Source organism: Platalea leucorodia (assembly GCF_965183815.1).
Source record: "Platalea leucorodia genome assembly, contig: HAP1_HAP1_SCAFFOLD_310, whole genome shotgun sequence".
Taxonomy (NCBI): Eukaryota; Metazoa; Chordata; class Aves; order Pelecaniformes; family Threskiornithidae; genus Platalea; species Platalea leucorodia.
Window position 1 is genome coordinate 49417 of NW_028121265.1, and position 12831 is coordinate 62247.

General features: G+C 49.1%; 1 protein-coding gene across 21 annotated transcripts; it reads left to right on the forward strand.

Moving 5' to 3' along the window:
* The first annotated feature begins 91 nt into the window (after nt 1–91).
* On the forward strand, nt 92–12789 carry LOC309604027 (endoplasmic reticulum-Golgi intermediate compartment protein 3-like). 21 transcript variants are annotated; one of them, XM_082338931.1, is made up of 9 exons: nt 97–240; nt 1097–1184; nt 2473–2619; nt 7159–7304; nt 10323–10420; nt 11318–11432; nt 11692–11873; nt 11998–12151; nt 12655–12789. In XM_082338931.1, exons 1-6 carry the CDS (start codon nt 154–156, stop codon nt 11394–11396), a joined length of 645 nt encoding a protein of 214 aa, XP_082195057.1. In that variant the 5' UTR covers nt 97–153; the 3' UTR covers nt 11397–11432; nt 11692–11873; nt 11998–12151; nt 12655–12789. The 21 variants fall into 21 exon arrangements, with proteins under 21 accessions (XP_082195062.1, XP_082195064.1, XP_082195063.1 ...); XM_082338936.1 differs by lacking the exons at nt 11692–11873; nt 11998–12151; nt 12655–12789 and adding exons at nt 8308–8359; nt 8907–9017 and having other exon boundaries at nt 92–240; nt 11318–11336; XM_082338938.1 differs by lacking the exons at nt 11318–11432; nt 11692–11873; nt 11998–12151; nt 12655–12789 and adding exons at nt 8308–8359; nt 8907–9027; nt 9718–9779 and having other exon boundaries at nt 92–240; nt 10323–10421.
* Nucleotides 12790–12831: the final 42 nt, after the last annotated feature.

The following is a 12831-nucleotide window of genomic DNA, read 5'->3' on the forward strand; positions in this document are numbered from 1 at the left end:
AGGGTGGGTCAGCAGAGGGCGCGGCGGCAGCGAGCACCTTCCCGCCCCGGAGGCGACCGGCAGCCCCGGCCCCGCCAGCCGCCTCGGCCGGCTTCCGGGGGCGGTGCGGGCCCGGCCCCGGAAGGCGGGTTTGCTTCCGGGCCGCGCGGCGCCATGGGCTCGCTGTGGCGGCTGAAGCGGTTCGGTGCCTTCCCCGAGACTCTGGAAGACTTTCGGGGCAAGACGTGCGGGGCCGCGCTGGTGAGCGGGCGGGGTAAGGGCGGCCGGGGGCCGGCGGGGGGGCCCGGGCCTCGCCGTGGGGCGGCGGCCGGCCGGGGGGACCTTGCGGGCCGGCGCTCGGCGGCGGGAGGCAGCGGCTCGGGGTGGCGGCGGGCGGGCTGAGGCGAGGCGGGCGGGCGGCCGCGAGCGGCGGGGCTGACGGCGGTTCTCGTCAGCGGGCTGATCGTGGTGCTGCTTTTCTTCTCGGAGCTGCAGTACTACCGCACCAAGGAGGTGAGCGGCGGCGGGGGGGGGGGGGGCCGGCCCCCCGGTGCTGCCTGCTGCCCGCGGTGCCCCGGCGGAGAGGCGGCCCGTGGCGGCCCGCCGTGCCTCCGCACCCGCGCCGAGGCGCCGCCTGCTCCGCCGCCTCCTCCGGGCTCCCCACGCAGCAGCTGCCGCCGCCGCAGCAGCTGTGTTTGGGTTTTTCTCTTTCCCCGAGCTGGTCGTCCTGACGATGGGAGCGGGCTGCCCTCCCCCGAAAGCCGCTTGGCGCAAAGGTTGGCTTGTGGCCTCCTGCAACGCTGTCGCAGGAGAGCGTCTCAAAGTCTCTTCTCGCTGTCTCTGCTGTCTACAAGCAGGCAATCCAAAGAAAAGAAAGCAGGCGCAGGAACCCCCTTCCCCACCCCAAGTTCTAAGATTCCCAAATTATTGTTGGTCTTAAAAGTATCACAAATGGCAAGCATTTAGCTACCATGGAAGGTGTGGGAGGCAGCAGCTCAGGTGTCTGGCAAATCCCACATCTTAAAAATCAGCTCCTGAGCCAGAGCAGTCGAGGGAAAGAGGCCTTTTGGTTTGCTGCCAAGTGAAACAGGACTCTCTGTTTTTCCTCTGTTCCTAGGTTCATCCGGAATTGTACGTTGACAAATCAAGGGGAGATAAACTGAAGATCAATCTAGATGTTATTTCTCCACACACGCCTTGTGCTTGTGAGTCAGACTTCTGAACGCTGGGAATAATTTTCATACTTGCCGAGGGCCCGAGAGGCTCAGTGTGCCTGGTGCTTCCGCGTGCTGCGCTGCTGCTTGGGCCGCGGACAGGGAGGAACTGCTGATCCCTTGCGGTTATGCGGTGGTTCCAGCCAGGCCCACTGGGCGCTTAAACCAGCGCTTCCAATCGGATCGGGCCGCGTTATTTTTCTAGATTATAAATGAGGCTACAATATAACGCCACTTGCATTTCTGTGTGGTGGTGTACTTTGTCAGAGAGCTCAGTAATACCGAAAAAGCTGGCACAGAGTTCGCTTGGGACTCAAGATTTGACTGTATTGTTGTCGAAAAACTTGAGAGAGTCTCGTTTGGAAGTTACTTGACGAGGCACGACTTTTCCTTGACTTTGGTACTTAAATTCTGACTGTAACGCCAATGCCACGTGGTAACCTTTCTCCAAAATTTTTAAAATCGGAATGCGTGTTAATAATCTGGTTACCTTTTAGCTAAATTGAAAACAAAGTTGCAGGACAAAGCGATGGAAAATTTTGCAAGTCTTGCTGGGTATTACTGCTGTGCACGTTACCCGACTGTCCGCCAATCTTCCCTGCCTCTTGTTCTGTTGTAGTAATTCCTTTGGGTCGTGCATTGGGCTCTAAAGGTAGTGAGTCTGACTTCCTTCTGACCACCCAAGATATTATTGGTCTTTGCCTTCCTCACATTTAAAAGGGCGTGGGAAGGCCAGAGAGGCTGGAAGCCTCTGCTGTTTTGTGCAGAGAAGCTGTCGGTCTTACAAGAGAGCATGTAGCCAGCCAGCCAGTGCATCACGGTGCTTCGATACCAGGCCGAGACCACAGACCTTCTCAATCCTCCTTGTGAAAAGAGATCGCAAGGAAATGTGCTGATGTTGAAGGGGGAAGGGTGAGGGGGTAGAGGGAGGAGACAGCTTTCAGCCGATTTTAAGCTTAACTCGTGAACTCCTGAAAATGGTTATGGGCTTTGAGGGGTTTGGTTTTGTTCTTTTGCCTTGAGTGTATTACCTTTCGGGGTAACGCTTTCTGTGGCAGTTGGAAACAGTCCTTCTTGTACACCAAACCAGACCCTGTATTTGGAAGGGTCATTTAGGGTGCTGCAACGTGCGTTTTATTCCCTGTACGTCATTTGGCCCCAACCGTACCTGCTCTTCCAGTTTGGCCCGCTGGTATCCCCCTCGCTGAAAGATTCTGTGTTTTCACTGGTTGAGTGCTTCCTCAGCCTGCCACAGGCCATAACAAATGTGTGTTTATAGCCCACTTTCCTTGCTCGCTGGTTTCAGATTTGAGCATCGATGCCGTGGATGTAGCAGGAGAGCAGCAGCTGGATGTAGAGCACAATCTGTTTAAACGACGTTTGGATAAAGCTGGCAGTCGTGTGACTCCAGAGGCCGAGAGACACGGTAAGATGCTAGTCTGCCTTTCTTGGGTGCATGCTCTCGTAGTCTTTCCATCCCTGTATGCCTGTTTTGAGATTCACGGGAACAAGTGGCAGCTGAAGAGCATTTAAACACCACAAGCTCTTGAAGAGTTTATAGCACGCCAATCTATTAAACTGGCGGATCAGACAAACTCCTATTAATACTCGCTACTTTTGTGAGGCAGATCTTTGCGTAGTCCCTCTGAAATTACGACAAGGACTCGTGGATGCATTTCAGGCATAAAGCTGCTGAGTTCCTGGTCTTTTGCGACTAGAAATCAAGCAGCTGTTCTAGCAAAGCTTGACTTTGGTTGTGTCTTTAAATGACAGTGGGCTGACAAATGGGACGACCTGGTTAGAGGAAAGAGCGTCTCTCCGGGGAAGGCTCCGGTGACTCGACCCTTAAGCCCAAACTTGCACCTTGCTACGTTTGCTTTGCATATAATGTTAATGCATACCTGATAAACATATTTTAGCTGATTTATTGGTTACCAGTTGTAGTAAGTGGTCCTTGGCTACACAAAACTTCTCCTCTACCGTTTTTACGCGTTCTGACTCATCGTTGTACCTCGATACACAGCAGAAGCGACTCTGTCAAAGTGTCGCAATCCAACGGTAATACCGTCCTGACTTTTCCCTTCCAAAACGTGAGCTGCGTATTACCTTTTCTGGGAGATAGTATAGTTCTGCCTGTCAGCACGAACTAGATTTGTTGATTTGTATCACTCAGATTTAACTTTTCTGTTCTTGAAGTTGAAAGGCTAAACCAAGGCAAGAGCTGAACGATCGGTAGGTGCGAGAGTGTCTCCCGTTGTCACGGGAATGGGGTGATAGCGTTCTTGCTATCGTGTCAGCGAGCAGCCTTTCTGTATTCAGAGGTTGTGGCATTACAAACGTAATGTCCAGGGACAAAACCAGCTTTTCTGTATCTAATTCTCTGTTAACACGTGTAGGCCTCCTGCCTTGCTAGTATTGCCAGTGTCCATTGGGATCAGTCAGTCTGAACCGGTTGCTCTGACTCCTTATATAATCAATGGAGAGGAAGAGAAACTCGTAGGGAGCAAACCGTCTCACCTAGAAGAGGCATTTTAAGAGAGATCAGATGCATTGCAGGGAAGAAGCAATTTCTTCTGCTGTCTGGGAGAAGCACGCGGCTAGTTCGGTTTCCACCACCCGTGTTACAAGTTAGATCAGAAGTATCCGCCCATCTGCATTAAACTCTCTGATTATCAGTTTCTGTTAGTAACACTGACGTTCAGTCGGTTATTTAAATGGCAACTATAGCAGTATTGACCTTAAATTTGGGAAAGCGTACCCAAATTTTATGGAGTAGTATCTGGAGGCTTTTCCTAATCATAGTTACGTTGAAATAGTTCATAGCTTAGTGATTTCTATGGTAGGCTGCATTCTGTGCTTGGATGTCATCTTACTCGTTTCCATTCAGTGACAATAAGCGACTGAATTCTTTATCGGTGGTTCTTATCGTTTCCTTCCTTTTAACATGGACAGAGTTTTCCAGTTTCACCTATCACATCTGCGTGCAAGTCGAGGACCGCATTAACAGCAAGAAACCCTGCATGTAGAGTTTTATGTACTGTGTTTTCTTTACAGTGTCTGAACTGTGTGCGTTACCTCTGGGTGCTGGCTCTGAGACAACAGGCAGCTAGTGGTTATATTTAAAAAGCTGTTACTGGTTGCAGTATCTTGAAAGACTGCATGTAGTGTCCAGGTGTTCTTGTTCAAATGGTGGCAGTCACGGCTTTGACAAAGCATAGCAGTTATTCAGCTGTGTTCTTCCTGACGCTACCTTTTAGTGTAATTACAAGATGAAAAGCCATACCGCTTTTTAAATAGTGACTTCTTAAGCGCAGTTTCAACTATTTTGAATGTTGTAAGCCTTAGAAAGAAAGCCTCGCACAGTTGTTTAATAATGGGTATATTTTCTTAAAAGTTTTTGTTTGCTTGATTGTGACTACCATCAAGTATTTGATTAAGGAAATAAGGTTAATGATTAATTTTCAGTCGTATTTCATTCTTTCTAATTAAAATCTCTTTTTTTCTGTGGCTAATACGAAATACAGGCATCTTTAATACTCACTTCTGTCCACCTGTTATACCTTCCAGTTCCAACAAACAAGGCCCTGATAACGTTTTATCCCCTCAGCGGTGTCTGACGATGTACCTTGTCACCTTCCCCATCATTAGTTATCAAAGGAGCCATCTTTTCAAGGCTTACAGAGGGTAGTGCAGCAGCGCCTAGATAGTGAGCCTTGGAGGGCTTTTGTAACCCAGGGGACTTGGTCCTGTCCTTCAGGATTTGTGAGTTGAAACAGCTTGATTTTTAAGGGGGCCTCTTATTATAAGAGCTAATGGTTTTCAAACTTTTAGACGCAAAATTCCTTGGCTCACTTATTCCTAACTCCAAAATTTGCAGACCTTTGATATTTGTTTTGGTTCTTGACAAAACAAAAGTCCTGTTTGAGTTTTCTGTAGGCTTCTCCTGCCCTTTGGCGGGGTTCAGCTGTCACCAGCTGTCATCTCCTCTGTTACAAGTCTGTTACTCTTCAGCCTTCTGCACATGAGAACATAAAACTCCACGAGTTCGTGCTCCAGCCATACTGCGGCTGCGCATTCAACACACATGCAGCACAGACGTGGGCAGAATTGTTAAGTCACGAAGAAGGTAGAAATGCCTTGGAGATTTCTAGTGGGCAGTGGTTAACGTGTGTGCCTTCTCAGCATTGTCATCCTGGAGGACTGGCTGTCAGTTTTCCAGTCGGGAGACTCCTACTCTGAGCTTGTTTCACAGCAAGAGATAACCATGGTCCCTACGTGTCTTGGGACAGGATTATGCGTTATGCACCGTTGACTGCGGTGGACTGCTATTTAAAATTTTGTTTGTGTCCTGTATCAGTTGCAATTTACTGATTTGTCTACTTTAGAAAATGTTTTAACAAAGCCTTTACGCACGTAACATCTGATCGGTGCTCCAGCAAGGCTTACAGATAGCCAGTTCTTTCTATGGAGGGTGTTCTTGAGATGACAAACACTACTCTGCTTCTTGGTCTTACTTCCACGCCTCAACAGGCTCTGTGCGTGCCATTTCAGGTGGGCTTCGGGTGCAGGATGTGCAGCTTCCGACACAAAATCGCTGCGTTCATGTGTAGAACAGTTACTGTGCATAGAACAAAACAAGAGTACAAGACAGTGTTTCTAGACGTGCCTCATCACTTTGAATCATCTTTTGTCTTAGAGCTGGGGAAAGAAGAAGAAAAAGTGTTTGATCCAAATTCTTTGGATGCCGATCGCTGCGAGAGCTGTTACGGGGCAGAGTCAGAGGACGTTCGGTAACCTTTACACCTTTTTCGTATCTTCGTAGCACTTGGATTAATACAGTTGTGCTGCATGCACATTTTTTCCCAGAATGTCTATGCAGGTCTGGGCAATGAAATCCTCCTGGGCATGTGTTCAGAGAATGATGAGAACTGTTGTGGTTTTGGTATGTCTTTGGAAGCTGCACTCACGATTGTTAAGAACGTGCAGTTAGGTTGTCTAGTTTGTCTACATGCCTGTTTAAGGGCAGTGCAAATTGCACTACCTTTGCAGTCCCACAAAGGTCGTATCTCGGCAAACGGTATCTTTTCCGGGATTATTTGGTGTCCAGGGGGGAGCTGCGTAAATTATTTCACTGTTACGTGAGCTGTCTTGGAATAAAACCTGGCTATGGCCTTGCCTTCTCACTTCTGCTGCAGGCTTTGCATCCTTACAGGAGCAAAGACCAGACACCTATCGCTCACACAAACAACAGGTGTCATTTGGTGTTTCTCTTTCCTCCTACCTGCAAATTCTTGGAGGAATGGATCCGTGGTAGTGCATGGGTTCCGGACTACCCTTTGCTATTACTGTCTCTGTAGTAACTTGGTTTGTCCCGTCTGTCAAGCCGCGTCCTTCCCCAGAGCTGTTTCCGTCTTGAGGGATTCATGATTCCAGCCTTCAACTTTTTCTTTGGTCCGGCAAAACGTGGAACCAAGAAAGAAAACTGTTTTTTCTGGTGACCAAGGTGTTCCCCAGAGGTCACAAAGTAATGAAGAAAGTTTGCCATTAAGCCTCCCTCCAGTGTTGACAGTCTTGCCCTTCAGGGAAGAGGAGAGGAGGAATAGAAACGGCCAGATGCTTTGTTCACACCGGGAAGTTCCAAACTGCTCAGAACTGTGGGACACTGATGTCGTTTTTGTAGCAGATTTCTTTGCCAAGGAGTGACTTGGCTGTTTAAATGGACAGGCAAAGCTGTCTTTAGACTCAAGCTCTGCATTAAATCAGCTTGCATCCTCATGCCAAAATCTCAAAAAGTACATCAAGAAGCTCAAGCTGCTCCAGGAGCATTAAGCCTCCTTTCCAAGTCCAGTCCCTGATGTTTGCTTTATTGGTTTGTGGAAGAAAACTCCACCAAGGATTCAAGTCCTGAGCTGGAGCATCTCTTTATAGCGATAAAGATGGTAAGATGGTGCTTGTGCTTTTGCAGGTGCAGGTGGAAGACTGGAGGCTTTTGAAAAAGTGCAACGCCTCCTCCTCCAGCAGGCCAAGTGCCAACAGCAGCAGCAGCTGGGCAAGAGGAGACAGCCAGGCACGCGGAGCAGCTCTGAGCTGTCCGCTCTGGAAGGGAGGCCAGTGAGTAGGAGCTGGGTGGATGCTGGGGGCCACCTCTGCTGTGCGGCAGCTCGTTGGTACCCGGGCCTTGGGAGAGGGTGCTGCCACACGGCTTGCAAGCGGTGCTTGGTTGCTGAGGAGGTGGTGTCTGGCTGGTGTGTGACGTGTCCTCGTATGAGGGTGGCTGTCAGAGACTGAGGCGCAGGTGCTTTCCTTCCTGTGTCTCTCGCACACAAGGCACTACCCCTTTCTGTCACAAAAGTGTGCCTGGGCACTCTCAGTGACCGTTTCTGCATGGACTCGCACATTTAGCACGAGCCTGTGAGCTGCACCAAATGGCTGCGCGGTCCATGGTGCTGGTTTCACGTCTGATTGAAGAACTCTGGTTTTCGTCCAAAGACTTCTGCATCCCAAGATGCAGCGTCCCTGAACCTGACAGTGTCCCCATACCCCAGCCTTCACTGCCTGTGGCATCCTTGTTTCCTGTAAGGGTTGCTTTCTCTGTTCAGTGCTTTCCACGCTCTAAGCTTAAGGCAGATGAGCAAACTTCCTGCTGCTCTTCTGGCCACTTTATGCCTTCTGGTGGTTTGCCCGTCCCCTTTCCCAGGTGAATGTAGGAAGGGTGGTGGGCAGGGCCCGGGATATCTGAGCTGTAACCTCTCCTCAGGGAGCTCCTTCCACTCCTGGGCTTCTCTGGTGTCAGTGCTCTGCTGTTCCTTCAGTTGGCTGCAGCTTTTGAGCTGTCTAAGCTATTTGGGTAGGTGTGTTTTGATACTGAGAGAAGCGGAGGTGTTGGAGGTAAGGGCTTCAGGACCAGTCAAGGTTCAGCAGCATATATTGTAGAAAGTACACTTGTATGCAATTTTGGGGTTTTTTTTCAGGTCAGTAATTTTGTATTGGGTGTTCAGGGGTGGCAAGGTGGTTTAACGGTATGGTTTTGGTTTTGTTTTTTTCCCCAAGTGCTTTGTATTTTCCTGGACTTCCTGACTTTATTGAAGATGGAACCTTGTTTTTTTTTCACCAGTTTTGCTGCATACTGTGCAAGTTGTTGATACCATTCCTTAGCAGGACTGATGGTGAGATAATCTAACAGGGGTTAAGATGCATACATCTTGTCTGCATCCGTATACGGGCTTTCAGCATTTTTCAAGAAAGCAGCAGGGACATAAGGCATAGTGTCTTTCAGGGTATGGAACAGCTCATCACCTTTCCCGATCACCGACAGAGTACCATGTTCTCCCTAGAGCCTTTGCAGCTTGCAGCAGGCCCCTCAGAGATTATAAGCATCAGGACTTCACTTATTTTGTGGGTCTGTAGCAGAGCCCGGAGTCTGTGGGAAGATGGAAGATAGGAGGTGCTCGCACAACACAGGGCACAGCTTGGAAGAGCAGCTCCCAAGGAGCAGCTGACACGGGGAGTTCGGTGGTGCAAATACAGGGCAGGAGCTGTCAGGAAGGAGTGGGCTTCCTTCCCTGAAAGCTCAGGAGAAGAGAAAGGGTTTCTAAAGTTTTGGGACCAGGGGATGGTTGGGAAGGGGAGGTGGGTTCATCAGCCTTTCTCAGATGGGTTTTGCAGTTGGATTTGGGTTTCGCTGAGGTTTGTTCTGGTTTAATCTCTCCACAGGTGACGGGAGGTACGACAAAGGCATGAGAGACGCAGTGTGAACTGTCCGGGCTTCTGCGTCACAGCGTGCAGGGTCAAATGTCAGACAAGTCCCATCTCGGAAAGCATTAGGTACATTCAGGTATACACTAAAATACACCCCCAGAACTCTGAGGTCTCTGCTCCTCTGTGCCTTTTCCTTCATTCCCCGACTTAATCTTTGCATCCATCCCTCCACCATCTGTCCATATGTCACTATCATTGCTACTTAGAGGCATTGACTAGGCACTTATTTCCAGTGCAGGCTTCTGTCATTGTGTTTCTTCGGATTTCTTGGAGAAGAGGATGCATATTATTTGTGCTCGTAATGCTCTCCAGCTAGGGGTCTTGTCTTCATCATAGTCTCTGGGCACACAGGCCTTTTCTATTATCACAGTTTTGTCTTTCCTTAACTGTCCAATGAGGTTTGCTCTAGTATCACTCACGGCAGTTATGTTCTCTTGTCCTTGTTTACCTATTGTGTTTTTTAGCACCGGTTTCTGTAGTCATAAGGTGTCTGTTTGAGGTCTTTGAGTCACCACGTCTTGCCACCGTGGGTTTTTCCATCAGCCAACAGGCTCCCTAATTTTGTAAGGGGCCTCATAGGTAATCAGGCTCAGGTGTCTCACACTGTTTTCATGAAGGGCCTCTTGTCCTTGTGGCTTCATCCGCTGGGTGGTATTGGTTGCTGCCTGGTGCAGTGTCCTGTCTTTTTGAAGGTTCTGGGTTTTTTCATCTTTTCTTGGTTTTGTTTGAAATTTTTTGAGCGGGGTTCTTTTGTTTATTCTTGCAGGTAAGGTCTGGTCTTCCTTTGACCTCCCAGTCCACATGGCTTTCGTTCCTCTTTTTTGCCAGGTATCCTTACCACTGCATTTCCATGATGGGAGTGGTGGAGAGGGGAGCAGAGCACTCGGAGTTCTGGAGCATCCAGGGAGGCAGTGTTGGGCTTCCTCTCGTCTTTGTGGGGCTGTACCCTGAGGAAGTCCAGTATTTGAGCATAGATTATGTGGGTACACTAATCCCTTTCAGAGTGTGTCAGAGGGTAAGGTTTTTGTTCTGTTTTGTGTGGGAGAAGACAGCGCTCTGACTGTTTTGGGGATGAGATGGGGTACACCTATGCTTTCAGGTCATACCTGATTTGCCAGACACTTTGAACTACTTGTATCTGGTTTTCCAGGTGACTCATGAAAGGGTTTGGGGCACACTGACAGCGGGCACTGTCACCAAAAGGCAAAGCGGAGTTGTAGCAGGAGTCTTCCATTTATGGAGATGGGCTCAGTCATCTCCTGCACAAACTTCTGTTCTGTAGCGATCGGGACAGTAGCATTCTTTAGATTTCTTAAAGAACGAGAGGAGGATGGAGCAGGCTATCAAAGCGTAATCATTTGTTTCCTTTAGCAGTACAGGTGCCCAAGGACTGACCCGCATTTGAGAAATGGCATAAGGACATCTGTGTTGACCATCAGCAGAGGAAGGAGCGTCCTTCAGGTGCCAAGGTGATGAAGCAGAGTCCTTATTTGGTCCATTTGATTTTCATCACCTGGGGGGGGCCTTGGACATGCGAAACGTGGTCAGTACGTTTGAGGCTATGAGGGATATCACAGATAGCACTCGACGGGCATTAGAACTGGGTGCCCAAGTCAGACTGACCTGACAGAACCGTCCCACCACCTGAAGTAGCACATACTTCTGTAGCTAGTTTTTAATAGCTCAGCCTGCATCACCTTCAGCCAATCTCAATTTAGATGGCGGTGCCGATCTCGTCGTCTTCAGCATCTGTCTGCACTCAGGCCTCTTGTAACTCCTATGCAGCTGTGGCTTAAGACTTTTTAGCGCAGTGTTATCTAACAGTAGCATTCTGTGTGCAAGCAGCTTCCAGCAGCCCAGTCTCATATCCCGTTAATGTCAACACTCTCATTTGAGAATGCTGTCCACAGAGAGGTTCTCTGTGCTGCAGTTCATGGAGTCATTTATGAGTGATTTACCCATAAAGGAAAAGCCTGTCATTATGCCAGCCACAGTCACGTGCTACCCATACCTCTTTTGGCATTTGCAGGCATGATTTTTTTCAGCTCTGTTTCCCCTTATATTTGAGTCAGCTGACAGTAACTCTTAACTTTTGTGTTGGTGTGTGGTCTGACCTATTCTTGCAGTTAAAGTAATAGGTCTAGGCTAAGCAAGATGGTCAAGTGAAGTGCGATGGCAAAGGTGAGTGGACAGCACTGGGGGCTGTGGTGGGGGTGAGGTCAGTTGCTTGGGTTTTGTGCTTTTGGGGTCTCTCTGTTGCCAGAGTATGTAGGTCGATGGGATTTTTACTCTGTTTTGCATGGCCAGCTCTCTCTCAGAAAGCAGTATATAACGTCTGTGTGCCTCTCTGCATTTTCCTGACACAGGCCCAGCATTGAAGGCTGCCGTTCCCGAGACATCGGAGACGGACCGACTATACGAGTGGGCACCTCATGCAGCCATTGACCCCAGCGGTGCAGCACGGGAGGCACGCAGAGCAGTGTGAGCCTGCTGGGGGACCGGGCGAATCCAGGATGTGGCTACTGGGATGGAAGAAAGAGGAGGGACGGGTGTATACTTTTTATGGGTATTGCTGTCTCTCTTTCTTGAGCCTGCTGATGTAACTGACTCAGCATGGCAGATTGGAGCACAAAGCACAGATAGACAAGGTTAGTGGAGTGAAGAAGTCAGCCTGGGGATGGTTTACTGTTTGTTAGAGTATTTGTCAACATGTAGCTGACTTTGTTTTATTTTGCTGCAGATGCACAGCAGGGAGCCGGACACCAAAGGGAGATGGCAAGTGGAGAACCATAGGAAGTTGGTCTGCGCCCAGGGATGGAAGGAATAGTTCTATTGTTGGTGCCTATATGACCTGTTAATGCTGTGTTTTGAAGGCGTGAAACAACTCTTGAAATTGCACGCGTAGCAGGATGTCGACCCCTGGTGAGTGTGAAAGGCAAGGTGCGACACCAAGCCACAGCGGCAGTTATTTTTGAGCTGTCGCATTGTTTGCGAGCAGGTGGCTGCTTCCGGGCACAGCAGTCACTTTGTCTCGTTGGTTTTCTAGGTGCCATGGGAGACGCTGGCCACAACATCCAGTGTTGGACTGGGAGCAGTTAAGCGTTAGACTTGCAGCTGGCTGTCTCCTGCAGCCATCATCTTTGTCTGGCAGTATTGTCAGACTTTTGGAAATGGCATAGACCAGACTTCAAAGCTGGAAGGTATAAAACATCAGCTTACCCAAAAAGCCTTTGAAGCAGATCAAGCAGTAGCTGGACTGCCGAGTCTTTTGTGCTTCCCGGTGGGATACAGGAGATGCTCGCACCGTGATGGAGGAGGAAGGATGAGCACTCTCACTACGGAACCAATTCTGTCTTTTTGGTTTTTTTTTTTTTTTTTTTTTTGTCTTCTCCTAAGTGCACGAGTTAAGTGTTACAGGTTGTAAGTTATGAAACCTCATGACCTGAGTGGTGAATAAGTGAATTCATGTAATAGACTAGTCTGGGCAAAGGGGACCGAGCCCTGTTTGTCATGTTTGTTTGTTGTATTTCTTCATGAGCTCATGAAATAAAGCTCAATTCACAGAGTACGTTGTCCTGTAAATTTGAAGTTTTCTCTCCCGTACCATTTTTTCTCTAACTGCTTGCAGTCTGTCCCATTCGTGCTGCAAACCAGGGAGAAAAAGTCAATAATGCCATCTCTCTCTGTTTGGTTTTCGTACTAGATTGGGAACTCTGGCTCCAGTGGCAGTCAAGTTTGAGCTTTTAGTAGAAAGCTCTAGCTGTTCAGTTGGCTTCCCTGTGCAACGGACCTTCTCTGCTGTCACTGCGGTCCTACCCGTCTTGCCCCAGCGTCCCCATACCCCCCCCAGCCAACACTCTGGGGTCGGGGCCCGTTTCCT